The sequence below is a fragment of the Macrobrachium rosenbergii genome, chromosome 10 (assembly GCF_040412425.1).
Source record: "Macrobrachium rosenbergii isolate ZJJX-2024 chromosome 10, ASM4041242v1, whole genome shotgun sequence".
Classification (NCBI taxonomy): Eukaryota; Metazoa; Arthropoda; class Malacostraca; order Decapoda; family Palaemonidae; genus Macrobrachium; species Macrobrachium rosenbergii.
Window position 1 is genome coordinate 43,996,527 of NC_089750.1, and position 23,408 is coordinate 44,019,934.

The 23,408-nt window shown below is 42.8% G+C and overlaps 1 protein-coding gene across 1 annotated transcript in view; it reads right to left on the minus strand.

Annotated features, from left to right (window-relative positions):
* The window catches only part of LOC136842610 (carbohydrate sulfotransferase 11-like), a 166,016-nt gene that overhangs the window by 59,238 nt on the left and 83,370 nt on the right, over positions 1 to 23,408 (minus strand). Inside the window, exon 5 of the mRNA XM_067110197.1 lies at positions 8,054 to 8,188. Coding sequence (XP_066966298.1) covers positions 8,054 to 8,188 — 135 coding nt within the window. The remainder of the gene's footprint in view (positions 1 to 8,053; positions 8,189 to 23,408) is intronic.

The window sequence follows — 23,408 nt, forward strand, 5'->3', positions numbered from 1 at the left end:
CAAAAGGAAGTATGGGGATTTTTCCAATATTTCTATCCTCTAAAATCTTTTTAATTCTATAGCTAAAAGGAGTAGGATACCTTGGATGATTTCCTGTAGAAACTGTTAAAAAATATTTCTGTTTGCCACAGCAAATGCCAGAGATTTGGGAATCTTTGCACTCTAAACCAGTATCCAGTAATGATGACTGACATTAGGGTTTCAAGAAATTATTTCTCCTGCATCAACTAGCAAACTAGATATTGTTGATAGACGAAAAGCTCCTGTGGCTATACAGAATACCTGAATGATAAGACAAAATCTAAAATTTTTAAGTTAGATGGAGGCTGAAGAATATACTTCACAACCATTATGACAGCTTTGATGAATTAAGGTTTTATAAAGCTTTAGTATAAGATTTCTGCAAGCTCCCCAACTGGTATGAGACAGCACCTTCAAGATGTGTAGAGCTTCACAGAGCGCTGCTTTGATATGTTTGATATGGGACCAGAAGTCATTCTGCTGTCAAAAGTGGCCCTAGAAACATATTTCTACATGGGATTCTATGGCCATACAAATAGAGGTCTGGATCAGGATGTACTCCCTAATCTGGCAGAAGTGGACAGCAGTAGCTCTTGCTTACAGGATTTGAAAACCCTGTTTCTCAATAACTTGTTATTTTATTTATTGTTAATTGTAACTTTCTTTGACTACAGTCATCCGAATTGTAGCAAAGAATATTGACAGGTCATCCACAAATAACGTCTTTAAGACTCTTTTGGAATAACAGATGTAACACTGTTTATGGCAGAGCAAAAAGTGTTACACTGAGAACACTGCCCTGGGAACACCTTCTTCTTTTCTCTGATAAAGTACTGCCAAGTTTAACACAAAATACCTACGATGTAAAAATGATCTGACAAATAAGGTAATTTTCTCGTAGACCACTGTGCTCCATTGTCTTGAGAATTCATGTCTCCAGAAACGTGTCCTTATGCCTTTTCTATATCAAAAACACTGTCACATGGTGTTGTTTGGAGCAAATGCTTCACAGACAGAGGTTTCAAGTTGCAGTAAGATATCCAGTGTGGAGTGCATTTTTGAAAGCCACACTGAAGGAGTCATTAAGATACTGTTGTGCTCTCGTACCACATCAGCCTTGTTTACCATTTTTTCCATTAATTACACAAACAGCAAGTTAACGCAATGGGGCAGTAACTTGCTGCATGAAGAGATCTTTTTCAGGCTCAGAAATGGTAATAGTTGCCAATTCCACACTAAGTAGCTGCTTTCATCCCATATTCGTGATAATGCTGATTATAAAAGTTTTGTGTTCCTTGAAATGTGTTTAAACATTTCACCAAGGAATCATCTGGGCAGGGACGTGTCCTTACTCCTGGCTAAAGCAGAGTCAAATTCCCTTTCAGAAAAAGGCGCATTATACAGATTCACTTTTGTTTGATGAAAAATCAAATGCCTGTTGTTCTTCCATCATTCTGAAATGATGTCCTGGGGAACTATCTGATTTTCAGAGACTCAGCTGAAATGTTCAGAAAATATATTACTAACTTCTGTGGCATCAGTGACATGATTATTATTTACTTTAAGGACTGGAGGAGGATTAGGTGTAAATTCCTGAATTTTTCTTATTTTCTTCCAAATGCTGCTGACTGGTGTTATGCTGTTAATCAGGATACATATCTGTGATTGTCTTCTGGCAGCTTTCATAGCTTTTCAAAATCGTACCTACATTGTTTATAAGTGATGACATTATCACAGTGCGATGTCTACGGCACCTGGTCGTGATGACCTTGTAGCTCGATGCAGCAGCCTTAATTCTTCCGACCACCATGGAACTGGCCGTCTCCTGAAAAGCCCTTTACTTCGAGGAATTGAATGTAAGCCTGCAGTATGGAAAGTTCCATTGAGTAGATTGATGGCATCATCTACACTTGGGAAATCTTTGGCATCCCCTTCCAACTTGCTCAAATCTTTGAATTTTTTCCAATTTGCTTTCTCACTTTCATCGTAGTGATCTTGGGATAGGTGGACCATCATTGGTGCTGAATATAGTTGGAGAATGGTCACTGGTACATGCCAGTCATCACTTATTCTCCAACTAAAATCAACACCGCAATTAGAGCTACAAATTGAAGGTCAATACAGAAGACAGTACCAGTTTGAATGTGTGATAATGGTAAGGTTCTCCAGTATTAGAGAAGGCCTATATCTTCATTTCTATGATAGATGCCATCATATTCCCTTTTTTGAGGTTTGATGTTACATCTCCCCACAATGGATGTCTGCTGTTGAAGTCACAGAAGAAGAAATGGCTCGTAGCTGCCATTAAGGATATTAAGTCCTCTCGGAGACATGACTATTGGTGGAATGTAGGAACATATAGTATATTGCCTTCTTAAATTAATCTGTACAGCCACAGCTTGAAGTGGGTGTTTAGTTTTACTTTTGTAGTGTGGAGTATCTCAGCGGATGTAGATGGGGATCCACCATGATTTCCACTTCAAATCAAATTCAGTTCTAAGTAGACACATTCCTAGGACAAGGGTGCATTCACTAGCATGGTCTCTTGACATGCCCCAACAGGAGAATGCTCATAGAACTGAGCTTCACTTCCTCATGCTTTGCTCCAGAGTCCTGACAGTTCCACTGAATTGTAGGTAATTTATTTCTGTCTGGGACCATCAGTATGGTTCTTTTACAAGATTGGGAGGTTCTTTTTTTTCTACTTGGGAGGGCAATTTAATGGGCAGTTTTGGCTTCTTGGGGGGAATAACCGCAGCAAATAGCCAACATCCTTTCCTTCAGTGTCTTTGACACTGGGGGTTTAGTTTCTTTTCTCTCCGTCTCAATCGAGACGGAGAAGCGAAAGTCTTCTCTAAAGAGACTTCACATCACTGTCTTCTATTGCTGGCAGTAGCCAGCTCTGCCTTTAAGGAGGCAGAAGCACCAGCAAGGACTGGTGCTGGGACAACATCTGCTGGTTTGTCCTCAAGAGGAGTTGGCACCAGAAGCTGGCACAAAAAGCAGATAATTGGAGGTGTGTCTCAACTGACACTTCAATTTTCTTAGCTCTAAGTTGGCGTCTTCCTTGTTGATTCCTACTGAACCTTGTCTTGCATCCTATCATGTAGATTCTGATGAATCTGTTAGGTATCTTTTCAGCGATTCTTTTTTTTGACTCTACCTTTGTGCTTCTTGTTTGGTTACTTTATTTGTCTCTTTCTATTTGGTTTCAGTTTTGCTACTACTGAGGCAAAACTTAGACCAAATCTTAATCTTAACACTTTGCTCTCTCCCTCTTGCTTTCCTTAAAAGTTATCCTTTCCATCACTCTTAATACCTGAAATTTCTTTTCAAATAAATATATATCACACACTGTTGAGATGATGATGCATGTCCCTCCTACAGTGAACACGTTTAGGTTCCCTTGTGCACATACATCTCATCATCTCCACAGTTGATCTAAACCGCAGGATTTTCTTGTATTTTCGACCGGCCGTCTGAAGGTGTGTCCGCGCTGGCAGTGGAAACACCTTCTAGGCCTTGGGATGTACTGTTTTATTTTTGTATATGCCAGGCTGCAGAGACATACGCTGGGAGTCTTAGCGTGAATGTCAATATCAAGGTAGGGTTGGGGTATCCGATCTCTATCCACCTTCTTTGTGATCCTATTTCACCATAATTACACTGATCTCAATTCATTTGAAAGTTTCTCCTCAGAGAAACCCATTAGCTGTGAACATATATCAAACCCTTGCTGCAGTTCCAGCTGGAGTGGGGGAATGCACTCACGTAACTCCGCAGGGCCGACAAACTCATCAACCTGTGTGCTTTCCTCTGGGAGATACTCTCTACAGAACTGTGTGCACTGTTCTGAGGATATTTTCGGTTGTCTGCCACAACATTTACAATTTCCTGTTTACCTCAAAATATCAATATTGTCACCATTGAGCTTCAAATTTAAATATTTTCATATGAGTTGGGTACAAAGACCCCAGGAGTTCTTCATACTTCTTGCTTTCTTTATTCTCAAATGGTTCCAGTGTGACAATACTGGAACAGATGCTTTTGTTAAGGATTCTGGCTGTATTCCTTCTTGCCTGGCATTGGGTCGTCAACGTGTCTGATTGTCATTTGTAGAATTATAATTTCAACATGGGGACCTTCCATAAAAAAAAATGCTGTTGAACAATGAAGAGGCACCATTGACTTTTCATTGGGGCCCTATTCTCAGCTAAGCACCAGTGAGGAACTGACTCCCAGATGTGTACCCCTTACCATACCCAAAGGGATAAGCACCAACATACCAGAGAGAGGCACAAGTGTAGCCTAACTTCACGCTTATTTGGGACTGAGACTATTACTAGAAATGCAATCATCCCCCACTCTGACTATGTTGGTGGGGCATATGCAGGAAAATATGCAGAGTCCTGCCCCTAACAGCCCACCCCTGGAATCACGGGCCTGATCTAAGGATCGTTCCGCCTTCAGGGTGTCAATATGACATCATACTAACACTCTGGTCCAAACATCATTGGATTGGGTGGCCTTCCCAATCACAGTTCCGACATTTAACCAGGAACATGAACCACAATCCAGGTATGATGCCTTTCCTTTCACACAGACAGGAAATTTAATGAGTGAAATATCCACACTATGTAATAAAAAGTTGGAAAATATACATATATATACATACATACATACACATATACATATATATACACACATACATATACATATACATACCTTATACTATATATCTGTATATAGAAAGCGGTAGTCATAGTGGTGGATAGGAAGATGGAGAAAGGAGTGAAAAAAATGGAAGAAGTAAAAGAGTAGAAGAAAGAGGACAGAGAGACATTTAAGAGTCAAACGGGAATGATTTCCTCGTTCGAGAGCCCCCTTGCCACGTCGCCGTCTACAGCATGAAAGAATATTCTATGCTGGAGCCATGCGACTACGTCACGGCAGTCTCTCATTAAGGGAGTCACTCTGCAAGGACCTGGGGATAATTGTGGTGCTAAGTCAGACCTCTCCCCCAAAGCAGACTTTCAGAGTATCTGAGGATGAGGTCCAACACCATGGTGGGGAGAACTTAACCATCAAATGAGAGGATTGCCAGCCAATGAAGTATCAAGGCCATTCCTCACCTTGCCACGGCAACCAGCAAAACATTGTGTCTCCCTGCAAAAATATCATTGAAGTGCGTTAGATCCCTTCAGTGGCAGTTGAGGACAACCTGAAGGAAGTTACAGGAACCCTTTCTCAGACAACTGAGATGAAGGCCAGGGTCAGGAAGGACCTGCAGTGGTGGAGAGACCCCACATGCAGGGAGTACCACTCAGCTGACCTCCACCAAGAAAAGCATCATTGATGACCAGCTAAGCAGGGTGGACCAGGTAGTAAGAACTGAGAGGTCCCTACACCAAAGAGTGGCCAACTTGTTGGAACTGTGGCAGGGACCAACAACTGACCTGTTCACCACAGCAAGGAACACCAAGCTCCCCCTGTACTGCTCCCCAGTCCCCAACTAGAGGGAGGCACTGCAAGATACCTTCCAACACCCATGGAACAACATGGATGTACTGTATATGCCTTCCTGCCACTCAGTCAGCTGAGGAAGGTCATCAGTAGGTTCTTTGTCTCCCAGGGTCTCTGGATGATGTTGGTGGCACCCCTGTGGCTATAGCCAGAGTGTATGCATACCTACTCCACCTCTTAGTAGATGTCCCAAGACAACTTCCCGAAGACCCCAACCTTCTAGTTCAGGAGCTGTTGAGAGAGTCATCAGACAGGGACATGACCTTCCAGACTGTTTTCTTGCTTGCTCTGGCTTTGGCGAAGAGAGTAGGCTAACTGCATGGTCATTCCTTTTATGTTAAGCACTTGAGGGGATGGGGATCTGTTTGACTTGAACTTTTCTCTGATTTTATGGTGAAGACTCATGACCCATTGGTCCCTGTTGCTGGGTTTGAGTTCTTCTTGATCCCATCCCTAGAGGACTTTTAGGTAATGATTGAAATGAGATGCTACTTTGTCCAGGTAGAGTGCTGTGGTACTACCTGTAGAGAACACGGCATCTCTGGCCTGAGTGTTGACACCTCTTTGTTAGTACCGGCTCGACCAAGAAAGAGTTGTCCAAGAATACCCTGAGTGTTGACACCTCTTTGTTAGTACCGGCTCGACCAAGAAAGAGTTGTCCAAGAATACAATCTCTTTCTGGCTTCTTGAGGCGATCAAGCAGGCATACTCTTAATCTGTGGGGTAGACTGGAGCTTGGTCCAGGCGAGAGCTGACAAGATTAGGAAAACTGCCCCATCCCTTGCATTCCAGAAGAACCTGTCGGTTCAACAGGTGTTACAAGCTAGGTCTGGAGGGACCTGCCAGTGCCAGACCACATTCACACCATGTTACCTTTGGGACATTACCCACAAGCCCTTGGACACGTTGTCCTTGGGTCCTGTGGTGGCTGCCCAACAAGTTGTGTAGCTCATCCCTTGAGGGGACACACAGAATCTCGTCTAAGGTGTTTTGAAAGTAAGAGAGAATATGTGTGAGTGACTGGTCTCCTCCCTTTTCTCTTTTACCTTTCTCTCATAGGGCAGAGAGGCAGGTAGCGAGCCATCATGCACTAGACAGACGAGCTGTGCATGTGAGTCAGCACGAGAGGGGTACCTGTCTTTCATCTTTTTGTTGATTGTTTAGATGTATGTCCCCCCTCTTTCTACACAAGGGGAGAGAGGGATAAACAATTGCCTCCAATGCTATTGGGTTCATCCTAAGCCTTTGTTGGGCAATGACCCAAACTCATGAGATTCCTTCCTCAGCTTGACCAGACCAGGAAGGTATTCCAGGGTGGGAAGAGCTAACCAGTCAGTTCAGAGTTTTACCCAGACTCCCCCCACCAATGGGTAAGTCTCCTATGTAAAGGATGAGGGTTTGTATTTGTGTAGGAACATATAGCAAATTTTTAAAGTACAGGCAGTCCCGGTTTTACGATGGGTCCGACTTACACGACATTCTGAGGTTACGGCGCTTTTCGCATATATTCATCGAAATTATTTCCTGGTTTACAGACGCATGTTCCATGATTACGAAGCTTACGACGCCAATCCGATGGAAGAAATACGGCTACAAAATGGAAGAATAATAAAAATTTAGAGGTTTTTTGATGAAAAACTCAGTAAAAATGCAGTTTACATTGTTTTCAATACACTCAAAGCATTAAAAGCAAGGTTTTCTTAGGATTTTTGACAATTTTTGACAATTTTTCGGTTTACAGTACGACGATTTTCGGTTTACGACGCGGCATAAAAACGGAACCCCCGTTGTAAACCGGGGACTGCCTGTAATTTGTATTTTTCCTGACATAACAACCTGAATTCTTTACATTTATGCCCCACCTCAGCCACCTCTCATTCTGGTACCTGGGCCAAAAGCCAAAGTGGAGTGCAGACCAACGAGTGGGTGGGCTTCCCCCTGCCGTCAGTAATTAACGGCCTTGTTGGAAAGTTAAATGGCCATTCCAGCTTGTTTTCACAAGCTAAATCTTATGTAAAGAACTCAGGGTTGTATGTTAGAAAAATTCAAATTACTTGAAAAATTTGCTATTTTTCCTAGGATATGAACCTATGCTTTCATAGGGTAGTTTTGCCTCCTCTACTCCCCCTTGTGTTTCTGATCTACCCAGGTCATGGAGTTAAGCAGTACCATGAATGGGCTGATTCACAAAATGGACAAGCTAACCAGGCTCATGTCATAAGTGACTCCAAGGTCTACCTGTTAGGCATTTATTTTTTATTTAAATCAGCAGACAGCCGCAGTGCGCTTTGCGCTGAGTACTCCATCTATGAAAGCGATGGTTCATATCCTAGGAAAAGTACAAATTACTTTGAATTTGGTATACTGTACAATATTTTACAGGGAGGGTTCTCTTGTATGGGACAGTATAGCATAGTTACAATTAGAGACTTATAAAGGAACATCAGAATTATTTCAGTGTTATCATCTTATAAAGCTGAAGAATAAAAAAATAACATTGCCAACTTACACTGATTGGTTGTTTAATCAGCATCATACGCTCATGGATTTTATGAGGGAGATCATAAGGTATAAGCACTGGATCCTTGATTGTAGTTAAACCAGTCAGTATCATCCATAATCTTTTCCAGTTTGTGCAGGCCACCTGAAAGCACAAGCAGTATTGTATTTATTCTCATTTTCACATCTGTATGGAAAGGTTCAAATAAAAGTATATTGCTAGTATAAGTTTGGTATTGTTAATTTTATTTTAATTAAATAACTGTGCAAATTAAATACAAGGTTAGTGATTCTGCTGATGCTCTTATGCCAGGAGAAAAGCAGTAGGCCATGAAAAGAATTCTCTCTCAATGAATAATCGGTGTAGTTAGCAGTGGATACAAGTAATGATTCTCTCACTTACTGCATATTTCATTCTGTTCTTTCATCAAGGTTGCTTAAGGCAGTCACTCCAGATTTTTTTTTACAGTGCAGAGGATTATAGGGAGGGTTAAACACAATGCTCTAGTGTAATCCAATCAGATTCTTCCCAGTAGCCATACAATTTCCTATACAATTATCAAATTATTGCAAATGAATAATGGTTTTTCTGAGTCAGTCCGTGTCAGCCAGTTGAAATTCCATTATAGCACGAATTTCTAGGTATAATATACTGAATGTACCAGAGAAAAAAGGGCTTTCAGGAAGAAAGCTGATTACTCTCCCCCGGATCAGCGTCTTCTCTAGGTAAGGCGTCGGTATATCGAAGGTGAGTGAAGATCACTTACCGAGTCTTACCGAAGATCTCCTACCAAATCCCAAGAACAAATGGTGAGCCGTTACAGCCCCTACACCCCAAACACCCGCCAGCTCAGCGACACCAGCGCCACCACCTCGTCCATTTTCTAGCACGTGATTGCTACCTTTTCCTTTTGTATTTTTCGTGCCCTTTTTGGATTATTTTCATCTTTCGCCATGTCATCGAGCAGCTACCATCTCCAAGTTAAGTACCATCTTATTAGCCAGGGTTTTGTTCTATATTTTGGCTGTTATGGTCTCGTCTTTTCATAAATATTGAGATCTTATTATGACGCCACGGCGTCCTCTGCCAGCCATGTCGACCGCGAGGCGACCCCATCAGTTCTTTTCTGTTGGGGTTGTCTCCTTGTCGTTATAGATGTATTTTTGCTATGGTTCTACTCATCCTGGCGGGTTCCCTACTGGTGTGCCTGCTTGAATTCGTGTGTGGCCTGTCGGCGCTGTGAAGTGCACGTCCAAATTTTAGGTTGGGTTTCTTATTATTTTTAGTCTGTAGACTAATTATTTATTCTTAGCGATGGTGCTCTTTTTATTTTATTTTGTTCATTGTTTACCTCCTGCGTGGTGGCGACGGCCTAGGATTCTTTCGCTTCCCGGTGAATATGCCCTATTGAGCACATTTTGTTCCCATGTTTATGTGATGGTTGTTAGTGAGTAGGCTTGTTTTGCTTCCATCTACCCTTGCCCTTGGTGAGATCAATCAGGTTGAGGAGTTTTGGTTGCCGTTTCCTCCGGGGTCGTTTTTGGTGGGTAGGTAGGCCCTTAGTTCTCTTCCTTCCTTTGGGAATAGAGTTCTTTGGATGTGTTTCCTCTAGGCTGAAGTACCTTCTTGCCCCTCTTCCTCGATCCGGTTGGTTCGGCTCAAAATTTCTCTCCTGTTTACTTCCTCCTCCCCTCCGCCTCCTTCATTTTCCTAGCCTATACTGGGTTAGTCCCTATTAAACCCGCTGGGCAAGTCGGGCATGAGGGCTGATCGGCTTCCTCCCTTAGTAGTAGGCCACCTCTAAGTTTTCATTATTCTTGAGTGGTGTATGTATTGCCAGTTGAGCGGGTGATATTTTCCCCTGTCTCCTGTTCTCTTTCTTCATGTAGCCTACCTCTCTCCCTACTCCACCCTCCCCCACCCCTCAGCCTTGCTCTACTCGTGCAGGTGGCGCTAGATGGCGTTTTCTCAGAGTTCGGACTCTCCATTTGGTAGAGTTCCATCCCTCCCATACAGTCCCTAACATCGCTGTGTGTTGGTGTTGGTGGATTCGTTTGCCTCATAGCTTTCGGGTATGTCGAACATATCCACACTTCTTTTCTCTAGTGGGTTGCTTAGCTGGAGTATTATATATTTGTCCGGCTTATATTGCTATCAGGCATCTTGCCCATCACTTGTTTCTCCGGCGGGGAAGTAGAGTAGGAAGGGATTCATATAATTATATAAGGGGAGGCGGATCCACCCTCCGGTCTCAGATGTTACCCTTTATTGCAAATCACTTGTTTAATGTTGTTTATGAATATACATATTTAGATAAGTGTGTTTATCTAGTCTCCTCATTTATATCGTGAGTCGGTTCTACCCGGGGCTCCATGTTATTTTTACTGGCAGCCCTTGCGGTGAGTTCTTGTTCCTCTCATTCCTTTCATTCAGATGTTCCGGAGTCTGGAAACTTTACCTTCCACTCTGTGTATTTTAGAGCTTATTGGCCTGGTTTATGATAAGGGATTTCTTCTCCGCCGGAGTATTCCGGTTGTAGTCGAAATTCCCGGCCTTGCCGGCTTTAGATTGCTTGGAGTGGTGGGTTCATGTACTTTTCACTTACAGACTGTTCGCTGTGAGGAGCCGGGGTGTACGGCTTCACTACAACAACCCCTACGGTCACGTGGTATGCGGACTACGCTGATTGTATGCGGTCGGCTGCGGCTGACATCTAATGATCTGGCACCTGATGGTTGTGAGGTTTGCTTAGCGCTATCTTAACCGTCAGGATAGTCGGTAAGTGACAGTCTTCCCTCCGTTTTACACAGCTCCTCATAGCCTTATATTGTTTACGTGGTTCCGGACTGTTTTTACGTTCTTGGCTATTGCTGGTTTTCTTACAGGCGGACGAGTCCTCCAGAAGTCTGCCTTGGAAGTCCTCCGGGCCTGGGTGGCTGGGTTTGGTAAGATGTTCCGTCGGGGAAGCCCTATGTCCTCGGCGTAAGTTGGGGACCTGCTCTACCCGGCCTTGCAGGTGGCGGCGCAGTGCCAGAAGATCTTGCCACCCCATCATCCAGCAGATCCGGATGCGTTAGCCACCCCAGTGGATATCCTCTACCTTGAGGTTTCGGAGGGCGTTGCCGCCTTAGACTTAGACCTGGAACCTATGAATACTGAACAGGACCAGGTGGTAAGTAGCGAGGTAGGTGAGGTTGTTGGGGCGGGCCCCCTTTTTGACTCCCCAGCTTCATCCATTTCTTCCTTTGCAGGTTTTGTGAAGTCTTCCTCCTTGGGTGATAGAGCTCCATCAGCTATCCCCAAGTTGAAGTTGAAGACTTCATGGAAGGCGAAGGGCTATAAGTCCTCGTCCTCCAAGAAGGCATCGCCTTTCCCCCCGTCGAAGGCTAAGGTCAGCACCTGTAGCCTCCGGGTGCAAGTCTGGTTCCTCCGGCAAAGGCGCAGTGGGGGCTGCAAGAGCAAGCCCTCCTCGCCAGTACTGCCTTTGCGGAGGCCTTGCGAACCAGCTATTTAAAGGTTCACGGGAGGATTTTTGACTTAAGGTTCTGGATCTCAGAGCGTTGATGTTGATCGTATACTGGGATAAAGCTGTGTATGGCGAACCAGTATGTCATCGACACAGCGGACCTCCGCCTTACCGATGTCGGTAACCCTTGGCGTTTAGCCCTCCGGGCCATCCAACATGATGGCGAGCTTGGTTGAAGGATGTGTGCGGGCGGTTGGAGAGGTGAATTCTTCGCTGATCTCTTGCCCCCCCCCTACCCAGGCCGTAAGATTAGCAGAGGAAGCATGCGTGCACGTTCAGATAAGGTTCCTAGGGAGACTGTCGCCGTCCTGAGGACCAAGCTCCCAGCTCGGCCTCCTCTCACGCATTCTGGCCGGAGTGGCAGGCAGAAAACACAAAGTTGTCTTTCAAAGACAGCACCATGTTGCCCTGGGAGACAACTTACACCCCTTGTTTGAACAAAGTCGCTCTGGCTACGGCCCGGCGTGCTTTGAGTAATCCCGTTACACCGCAGCTGAGAAACGGGCCCGCCTGGTATTCCCGAGTAATGGTTCGGATCTCCGTCACTTTCACTGTTGGGAAGCTGGACCCCTTCTGTGCTTCCTCACAGTTCAGTGAGTCAGCTCCACAGCTGCCCGAATCTTTGCTAAAGCGGAGTTTGATGCCCGGACTAAGCCTGGCCCGGTCCTGAACTCCGTCTGCCTTCACGGAAGCCACTGCCGTCCCTGGAGACCAGGCCATTTTTCAAGTCTTGGCTAAGTCCTGCTAGGCTGACTTTCCAGTCTGACCTTTTGAATTCATCCTTGGCGGAGCTGGGGTGCAGAAATTCATTTTGCTGATGCCACTGTCCCGTCGCGGGCCTAACAAACATTGGAAGCTCAGATCTGAGACTCTTTCTCCCAGAAGAAGAGTTGCAGATGTTATGGCTGAGGCTACAGGGCCAGCCGGAATCTGCAGCTCTCGCTGGTTTCTGCCTACAAGCGCCAAGACCCCAGAATCAGCGGCCCCAGGCGAGAGGAGGCAAGCGTTTCCAGGAGACATAAGAGGCCCCACCATCAGGTGGTAGTTCAAAGCCGTCCCGGTCTTGGCAGTGGCACAACCACCTCCACCTCAAAGGCTCACCCCCAACAATATGTGCTGGTCCAACAGCTCATTCATACTGCGCCACCGTATGTTGTAGCCAGCATACAGCCACCTATGAGGGCCATTTGGATTACTTTGGCCTTAACAGGATCGCAAGAGGTGGAAGAGGCAGGGCCCTCATAGAGAAAAGCCAACACCACCCCCAAGAGAAGACCTGGGCGTGGTAGAGGAGACAAACCCGCTCCCTCCCACTGAGAAGGGAACACAGGTAGGTGGTCGCCTGTAGTTCAGGGACAATGAGCCTTCAGCCACTTGACACACAGCAGTGTGTCCAAAGGTCTATGATGGGGCTGGATCAAGGACCCTCCTCCTCTAGCAGGTTTTACCGGCCACCCTCATCAATCCTACAGGATTACGTGGCAGAATTGCTCAGCTTAAAACAAAGCAATAAAGTAAGGCACCTAAAGTTTCAAGACGGGTTATTCACTGTTCCCAAAAAGACTCCGATCAGCAAAGAGTGATCCTGGATCATCGCGTCTAAATCTCGCCGTCGACCAATTCGCTATGCTTCTGATGGCTCAGATGCGGACTCTGCTTCCCGGCGTGGGCCGTCACCACCTCTGCTCGATCTTTCAGGCGGCTTATTATCGCGTCGTTGCGGAACTTCTCTCAGTTCCTCGGTTTCAGACCGAGAATCAAGCCTACTCCTTCAGGGTCATGCCCTTGGGTGTATTAAGCGGTGCCAAGCTAGCGAGGACCACGGTAGTTCAAACAACTCCGGTCGAGGATATCCCTAGCAAGCGTGCCTAGGCGATTAACCAGATATTTAGGCACCAACAGTTCTGGATGTCAGAAGGCTCGTCCATAGTCATCAACTTCCTGCGATGCGTTAGGTTTTCAACTGAACAGAGAGAAGTCCGCTGACTCCGAGTCCCGGTTTCAGTGGCTGGGTCTCGGTGGGATCTGTCCTCTCACATTATCTCTCCTCCCAGAGAAAGAGATAGCATCTCTATGAAATTTCTCAAAAATCAATCAGCATCCACTTGATCCAAAGAAAGTCCTTGGGTCTCTTCAATTTTACCTCAGTAGCCGGACCTGTCTTAGCGAAACTAAAAGACATAAACAGAGTGTGGTAGTCCCGAGCCAATGTATCAAGCTCGACAAGAGTCTCCTCTATTCCTCGAATCTTAAAAAACAAGACTGCGACCTTGGACCGCAGTCAGGGCCGCATCCCAAGTCAGTTCCGCTTCAATTTCCCCCTCCGGCATTAGTTGTTCACACAGACGCTTCCCTAAGCGGCTGGGGGGGATATTCACCAAAACAAAAAGTACAAGGAACGTGGTCCACAATGTTTCAGCAGTTCCATATAAACACCCTGGAAGCTATGGCGGTCTTTCCTAACTCTAAAGAAATCCGCCCCCAAGCTTGGATTCATATCAGGCTGGTATTGGACAGCGCAGTGGTAGTTCATTTGCATCAACAGGCGGCTCCAAATCGGTCGAGGTAAACCAAGTAATGGTTGCTATCTTCTCCCTGGCTTGAACAAGCCCGGCTGGCACCTGTCAATACCACCTTGAGTGCGGAGCGTGGTGGCGGATTCCCTGTCAGGGCTGCTCCGTTGGAAGCCAGGTGGTCCTGGGCGGTCTTCAAATGGATTGCCCGGGTTCCGGGTCTCAAGTGGATCTGTTCGCGGCGGAGCAGCTTTAAACTCCTGTTATGCCAGCTGAACCTGGACCTCAGGAGAGGCGCGATGCGCCACGGACGCAATGACAGTAGATTGGAACAATTGGGAGAAAATTTATCTGTTCCTCAATAAATTTACTGCTGAAAGTATTACAAACTCAGGACATTCAAAGGTCAGCAGCCTAGTAGCCCCTATTTGGCGAAGAGCAATTGGTTCCCTCTTCTTCAGGAACTGGGATTGCGGTTAGTTCCCAAGCCCATACTGACCAGACAGTACAAACCAAGACTGTGTCAGCTTCTCAAGAATTCAGAATGCCTAGTTTTATGGACTTTATAAAGTGCAGCCCAAAAGGAGCAAACATTGACCCTATTAACCTCATTTAGAATCAGATAAAGAGATTCTACATAGACAGTATGACTCAACAGTCAAAAAGTTCGCCTCCTTCCTGAAAGCATCTGGAGCCAAATCATGACGACCATTGGAGTTTCTTTCTTTCTAGATCACTGTTTGAAAGGCCTTTGCTCGGCCACTATTATCACAGTCAAGTCAGCCCTGAAGAAATGTTTCTATCACGGCTTTAAAATCGACCTTACCAATTCCCTATTTTCATCTATCCCAGAGCATGCGGCTCAAATCTGAGATAATATCACGCCACATTCCGTTCGTGGTTTCTCAATGGCGTCAACAAGTTAGCATCGAGATGGACTGACTTTCCAATGCTCTTATCCAGGATCTGTTGAGAAGACTTTATTTTCTGATTAGCTTGGCTTCAGGTGCTAGAATCTCAAGGCTATCGACTCACTAAGAGGTGATAATTTTTGTGAACTTCCTCCATCCGAGAGGTCTCTTTCCCCTGACCCTAGATTCTTAGCCAAAAACGAGAGCCACAAGACAGGTGGTCTCCTTGGAAGAGTGGTGCCCCTTCCACAAGACCAGTCTTTATGTCCAGTTTATACATAAATGCCGCATTTTAGAACTCACAGAGTAAGTCGGGTCCTCTTTTTTATCAGGAGAAAGGTGGTACTCTTTCACTGAATGCTATAAGACAACAAATTCTGTATTTTTATTAAACAGGCCAACTGATTCAGTTCTAAGGTTCATGATATTCGAGCAGTTGCTACTTCCATTAATTACTTTCATAATATGGACTTCTCAGAACTATCTAAATATACGGGTTGAAATCACCTCTAGTGTTTAAGCATACACTATTTAAATCGCTCAGAGAGAAAGCCTGAAATTACTCTGCAATAGCTGTAGGAAGTGTCATCTCCCCACCTTAACTAATCATATCCTTATCTACCCTTTCCGCCCGCCTGCCTCATTTACTTCTCTGCTTATCACTCCTGGTTGATCATGCCTCACTGCCTGGCTCCTCCTTATTGATGTATCTTGTCTCTGTTAGTGGAAACTGTAATCCCTGACATGCTGATTGTTGTTCTTTCTTGTAGGGTACTGGACGGTTTTTATTTTGCTCCATGCCCCAGATATATGTATATATGTACTGTATATTTATTTCCCATTGGTTTTGTCTCTTACGTGTCTTTTTAGCTTAAAGTTTAAGTGTGTAGCTTTAGATTGTATATGCATTTAACCTATGCAAATTTCATATAAATTATGCTTTAGTGGTATTAAGTATTTTTGGGGCCTCTTCCGTCGTGCCGAGGACTTCCCCCTTTCCGTAATGTAAGTCTTTGATGTGCCTTAGGTTTAGTGTTCTTGCTACATGAGGAATTCCCTGAATTAAAACTATTTCGTGATTGTGTTTTTTTCTTCAGATTACCCTCTTTTCCTCGTAGTTGCAGCCTTGGCATGATTCTCTATCACTGTTTCACCGGCTGACAGGACTGGACTCCAGAAGGGATTTTGACAAGGAAAATCTATTTCCTGAGAGAAGATCCCATGTCGCCAATGACCCCTCCCCTGACTCACCTATTGCTCCCCTACTTGCACATGCCAAGTCTGGGGTTAGTGCTATGGAATTAGGGTAGGTGGCTAGTGTCCTTGAGCTGGCGGGTGTTTGGGTGTAGGGGCTGTAACGGCTCACCGCTCTGTTCTGGGGATTTTGGTAGGGAGAGATCTTTCGAGTAAGACTCCGTGGTAGTGATCTTTCTCACCCTTACGATATCTGACGTCTTGCACCTAGAGAAGGCTCGATCTAGAGGTAAGTAACCCCAGCTTTCCTCAGCTCTTTTTCTCTGGTATATCTAGCATATTATACCTAGAAATTCGTGCTATAATGGAATTTCACCGGGTGACACGGGACCTTCCTCAGAAATAGATTTTTCCTTTGTCAAAATCCCTTATCTGGGCTTCCTTCATGAATTACATATACTACATGACATTGCTATCTTTGTGCATGTACTAAATTGAATTTTGAAATGATTCTTGTTTGTGTATTTATGTCTGAAGATTTATATGTTTTTGTTTAGTAATATGAATTTGGTCTGGTATGATTCTTGAGGCTACAAACATTACATTACTCAACTGTTGTTTTCCTTGCTGGGATTTAGCTTATTAAATATAGTTTGTTCACTACATTACTCCTGTTGCTGGTCTTACTTTTCATGTATTCATATTGTTTAAAATCGGCAATTGCATATTGCATTTTATTTTCACAGCAGAAATGAAAATGAAAACTTTGAATAGCAAAGTATTACGCTTTCTAATTTTTCTCTTGTAATGGTGGTAGATTTTTTATTCCAAGCCTTCCTTTGAGAAACAGGGATATTAAATAGAATGATCGGTAAAGTGACTGCCCCAATCTTGTCAGGAGTTAGTCTGGTTGGAAGATTTTAACTGTACTCAGCAAAGGTTCTCATACGTTTTGTTCACCCTACAGAGTCCATAGCTATTCTCTTAATGATATATGGTATAGAATTGTAAGGGACAAATTATGGTGCAAGAAATCAAAGGAAAGTTTTTTTATATGGAGAATATGCCATCTCCCAGGCTTTCAAGTTGGGGAGATCAACTGTGCCCTTGTTAGTGTCTAGCTTTCCTTCGTATATTCCTTGCAAATAAACAGTTTGCAGCCTCACGAATCATGCCAGACCAAAGTTCATATTACCATGAAAAATAAGGAGTGCAATAAGAATAAGGAAAGATCAAGTTTGTCATAAAGAAAAAAGTTGTCTTAAGAAGTTGCAAGATATGAAGATGAGGTAAAAGACAAGACAAGACAGCTACTAATCATATGTGTACATGGTCTCACTAGCCAATCTGCTTACTGCAAGGATAATACTGATAACACTGACTTCAGGACAAACAGTCATGGTCGTTAATTTCAACATCAAATTTATTCACAGGCTATTAGTTACAGCTCAGCCACACGATATTCATGCGTTCATTGGACGACTCTGGTTAACCTCTTTAAAGGGCAGAGAAGAGATAATCCAACCAGCCAACATCTTCAGGTACAGGAATTAGTCATTTGCAGACATTACCCAAACATCATCATAAGGTAGAGAGTTCAGGCCATCATTAAGAACACCCAGGGCCTGTTCTAATCAGTGTATGTGACCATATTAATTTTTCTTTAGAGATACACATGAGATTTTACCAGAAGACAGGATTTTAAGGAATAATTGGGGGAACAATTGAGGTCTCTGGCTATTGATGACTTGTCTTCATGCTCATTAAAGATCACAAGGATAGATCAAATATAAGGAAATAATGTCTGGAACTGGGTGGAATGAGATGATGAGGCAGTCCTTGAGGTACACTAATTCTTGGTGCTTTTTGTGGAAACTAAGTATGGTACAGCCTGCAGTTTTTGTATGCTGGTGCAGAACACAAGTTAGTTTGCTAGTAAATACTCATTTCTTCATTTTTAAGGACAAATGTTTTGTTTGTTCATTTTAGGGTACAGTATTTTATAGGTACTGTAATGGTAAAGGTTGTGTGCTGTTAAACAGAATTAAAGTTATGCATATTTCTGTCCTATCAGTAATTCTGTGGCAGGAACATGTTGCTCCTTTGATGGTTAGGCTCTTGGCACCATGACTTCCCCATGAGAACATGCAAAAGGCAAGGAGGAAGATAACTCTGTCCATCAAAATTATTTAAGAGGCAAGATAGGGCAATTGTTGCTTCATCAAAACCCAACGAGACTGATACAGGTATATTAGAAAGGTTTTCCTCAGGAGCTTCCTGTCCAGACAAGAATTAGCTCTGCATGGTAGTGCAGGCCATCCCTGAACAGTTTTGAACTTCTAGGGTGATAAATGACAGCAATTTAGAAACAAAGGTATCTGTGTTATCTGAGACTGTACCAATATCATGGATACAGGCAGTCCCCGGTTTACGACGGGGTTCCGTTCTTACACCGCGTCGTAAGCCGAAAATCGTCGTAAACCGAAAAATCGTAGAAAATCTTCATAAATCCTAAGAAAACCTGACTCTTAATGCTCTGGGTGTATTGAAAAAGATGTAAACTGCATTTTTATTGAGTTTTTCATCAAAAAACCCTCCAAATTTTTATTATTCTGCCATTTTGGAGCCATATTTCTTCCGTCGGATCGGCGTACAACTCGTTGTAACCCTGGAACATGCGTCATAAACCGGGAAATAATTTATAATGAATATATCTGAAAAGCGTTGTAACCTCGGAACGTCGTAAGCCGGACCCGTCGTAAACCGGGGACTGCCTGTAGTTACATACCAAGGAAAAGCAATACAGTACGATAGTATTGTTATTAAGAGAAAGCGCTCTTTGTACAAAGTGACCAACCTCCAGTGAAGTCAACGAGCAACCAGGGCCACCTAAGATGAAGAAGTAGTGATGCAGGACTCAACATGCTTTCTGTTAGATGATCTACCAGAAATCTGCAATAAAAAAAAAACTGGAGGAATTGATAGTCCCACAGAATGAGCCTGTAGACCCCTAAATTCCGTATAGAAATGGAGCAGGATATTACATATCCCCTCTTGCATTGTATTTAGTAATTCCTCAGGGCTGACAGAAAGGAACATAGGTTAACAACACTTAGTGCAATATTTATGAGAATGCTGAACAAGGTCACCAGGACATTGCAGCAGGATCTTTGTAGTGCCCATGATATATGAAGAAGCGAGAGGCACTGGGTATATGTTTTATATAATTTTCATCTGAGTGAGGGAGCCAGCCTTATTTGGAGAGAATTCATATAGGTAGGTACTATTTCTGGGTGACACATTAACCCTCATGAGCTCCATGTACAGTGCTAGTTCAGCTCTGTGAATCTCAAGGAATCCTGATAAACAGGACATTTTAAGATAAGACCCTAACATGCCATGATAGACAGGTTTCAAGACCTCTCCTACCAGTTTTTGAATCTTCAGAGTTCGCTAGCAGTTTTGTAGCAGTCCCTCCATTGTCTCGTGTCATCATTTAAGTTTGTGTAAAATTACTCACAAAGATAATGTGTACAGTGGAACCCCACTAGATCCCGGTTCAGCAATCGTGGAGTCAGTACTTTGGGTTTTTACTGTGAAACATATCTCGAAATATATTTCGGGGAAATTCACTAATTCATGGATTTTTCCTTAGAGCATTATTCACTAATTACTAACTATTTCAAGGCCCATGACACCCTCCTTTTTTAATATAACTAATGAAGTAGGCTTCTGATTAATGTGAAACGGAAACCACCAGAGTTTGAGACACCGAACTAATTAAGAAAAATGGATTCAAGCATCTACTCCGCATTATTGTCTTACTTTATATCGAGAAATGTCATCTCAATTTGGTGGGCATGGTGAGAACGGAAATTAAGACCTGGCAACTAGGAGCAGAATGACGTATGTCGACCATGACGTGGGGCCCCGTGACGTTTACACCTGCCACGCCCCCCTTTCTCTATGGTTATCAAATAATATATAAGTTGTAGTGAATTATACTGCTCTGATGGAATCTAAAGATACTGATTAGTTATTATGTTTGAATAAACTCATTTTTAGCCTCACTTGTGTTTATTATTTAATTAATAGGTAATTCTTACGAAAAAGAAGACATAAAATCAAAATCTCGGATGGCAGTCAGAGAGGTGATCGTGCTAGGGAAGGTACTCGTCTGTTAGATACAGGCATTGACATGGGCTCCTGCTGACACCTTGCTTACTGCCTACTATTGACATTTTATATCATGTCTACAATGCTTCACCAATGTCCACAAGGTTGTCATAATGCTTTTGTGTTGCGACTCTTAACATACTACAAGAGGGAACAAGACAACAATAAACTGAAGATTGGATTGAATAGGTTGGTATCATGTTGTCATGTTTAATGGCGTACCATCACGGACATGTATCGTTGAATATAATGCATTATCAGAGATTCTCTCTCTCTCTCTCTCTCTCTCTCTCTCTCTCTCTCTCTCTCTCTCTCTCTCTCTTTATATATATATATATATATATATATATATATATATATATATATATATATATATATATATATATATATATATATATATATATATGTATATAAAGAGATAAAAGAGAGGTTGTTCGATAGATAATTACACAAGAATAAATATTTTTACCCAAACAGACCGTATGACCGAGTTGCTGATGTCATGGATATGACAAGGAATGCCGTTCGTCAGATGGTCAGGCGCACACATTCACGGCCAATTGCAGGACAACCAACTCCACCACCATCACCAGTCCCATCACCATCACCACCCTCATCGCCAGCACTATCAATAGCTCCATCGCCATCAAGAGCTCCATCGCCAGCACTATCAATAGCTCCATCGCCATCAAGAGCTCCATCGCCAGCACTATCAATAGCTATGCCATCAAGAGCTCCATTGCCAGCACTGTCAATAGCTCCATTGCCATCAAGAGCTCCATCGCCATCACCATTACCACCGCCCTCATCAGATTCAGTACAGTCTCATTCCACACAGCCAGCTGAAGATGTGTTAGACTCTTTTACCATCGGTACAATTCGTCGATATGTTCACAACAAGTTCTTGTCAAAGGATACCTTTACAATTACTACTCTGACAAGAGAACTGAAGAAGGAAGGAATATTACCTGAAGGCACACCGGAAACTTCGTTTTGGAGAGTACTTCACAAGATGGGATTTCGATATAAGACAACACAGCGAAAAATGCATGCTAGAAAAGAGTCCTTAGACATAGTATGGAAAAGGATCCGTGCTCTCAGGGCTCTCAAACAGTCTTGTGAGGAAGGAAGACGAGACATGGTTCACTACAAGGATGAGCCACAACAAAGAATGGGTTGACACAACTACCACCACATATAGCCGACAGGTTCCGCCAGGAGATGGTGAACGCTTTGTCGTGGTAGCAGCTGGTACCAACAAGGGCTTTATTGAAGATTCATTCCTTTGCTATACAGCAAAGAATAATAGTGGGGACTACCATGGCGAAATGAACGCCGAACTCTTCGAGCGATGGCTGACAACCCAATTACTACCATCATTAGAAGAGCCATCAGTCCTTGTCATCGACAATGCTCCTTACCACAGTCACCTTACAGAGGAGAGCCACTGTCCAACTACTGGCACCAAAAAAAGCGATCTAATAAATTGGTTGCAGCAGCGCAATATCACATACCCACCACACGCTTTGCGACCTGAACTGCTCAAAATATGCAAGGAAAATCGACCACCTCCCAGATTCACAGTGGACAATACCGTTCGCCTGTGGGGTCGTGAAGTAGTGCGGCTACCACCAGCACACCCAGAGCTAAATGCTATTGAGCAAGTATGGGGTGTCATGAAGAAGTAAGTTCGATCATCCCTTCACCATTTTACATGAACGGACCTCAATGCAAGATTGAATGAAGCAAAGTTGTGTGTGACAGAGGACGTGTGGGCAAATGCTGTTCGGCGCTCTGAATACTTTGAGAGAGAGTACTGGTCATTAGATAATATTCATGACAGTGTGGATCCCATCATCATAAGTCTCGCCAGTGACGACGAACAGGAAGACTTTATTTTAGACAGTTTTGAGGGATAATAAAAAGTGAAAAATATACATATATATATATATATATATATATATATATATATATATATATATATATATATATATACATATATATATATATGTATATATATATATATATATATATATATATATATATATATATATATATATATATATATATATATATTATATATATGCATACATAAATAAATATATTTATTTATTTATTTACTTATGTATATATATATTCTACTTCAGTCTTGTAACTTTATTCATTAAAATGTTAGCTGCTATACTACTATCTATGTACAATACACTTATTGTTAATAAAGTATTACTAACCTTTCACCTTCATCCAATCCTCAGCCATATTAAATATTTATAATGATCATATTATGTGCGCACCCTCAACAATCATATTCACCCATAATCAATTCACATATAGCACGATTAAACTCTTTATCTAAAATTATTTTCGTGACGTTATTGAAATCAGGGAATAATAAAATATGACCAATTTAAACTTTGCCAGACCGAACATTTTTTCATTCCATAACTTCAACCCACTAATGACTGCATACCTGTATTGAAAAATAAAAACACCTTATCTCTATCAAAGGTATATATGTATAATTTCTTGTACTGATATAATGATAACCATACAGAAAGGGGGACGTGGCAGGTGTAAACGTCACGGGACCCACGTCATGGTCGACACACGTCATTCTGCGTCTAATTGCCAGGTCTTAATTTCTGTTCTCACCATGCCCACCAAATTGAGGTGACATTTCTTGATATAAAGTAAGACAATAATGCGGAGCAGATGCTTGAATCCATTTTTCTTGATTAGGTCGGTGTCTCAAACTCTGGTGGTTTCAGTTTCACATCAATCAGAAGCCTACTTCATTAGTTATATTAAAAAAGGAGGGTGTTATGGGCCTTGAAATAGTTAGTAGTGTATTTTCATTTTATTTTTGTGACTAAATACATTTTTTATGATAAAAAAATGATTTACTAATTTTCAAATATTAATATTAATGTAAGCACAGTAAAATGTCAATCAAATGTTAAAGTAAAATCCCACAATATTGATTTATTATCATCATAATAATATGTACAGGATAAAAAAAAAACGATGTCCACCCCCCTCTCTCT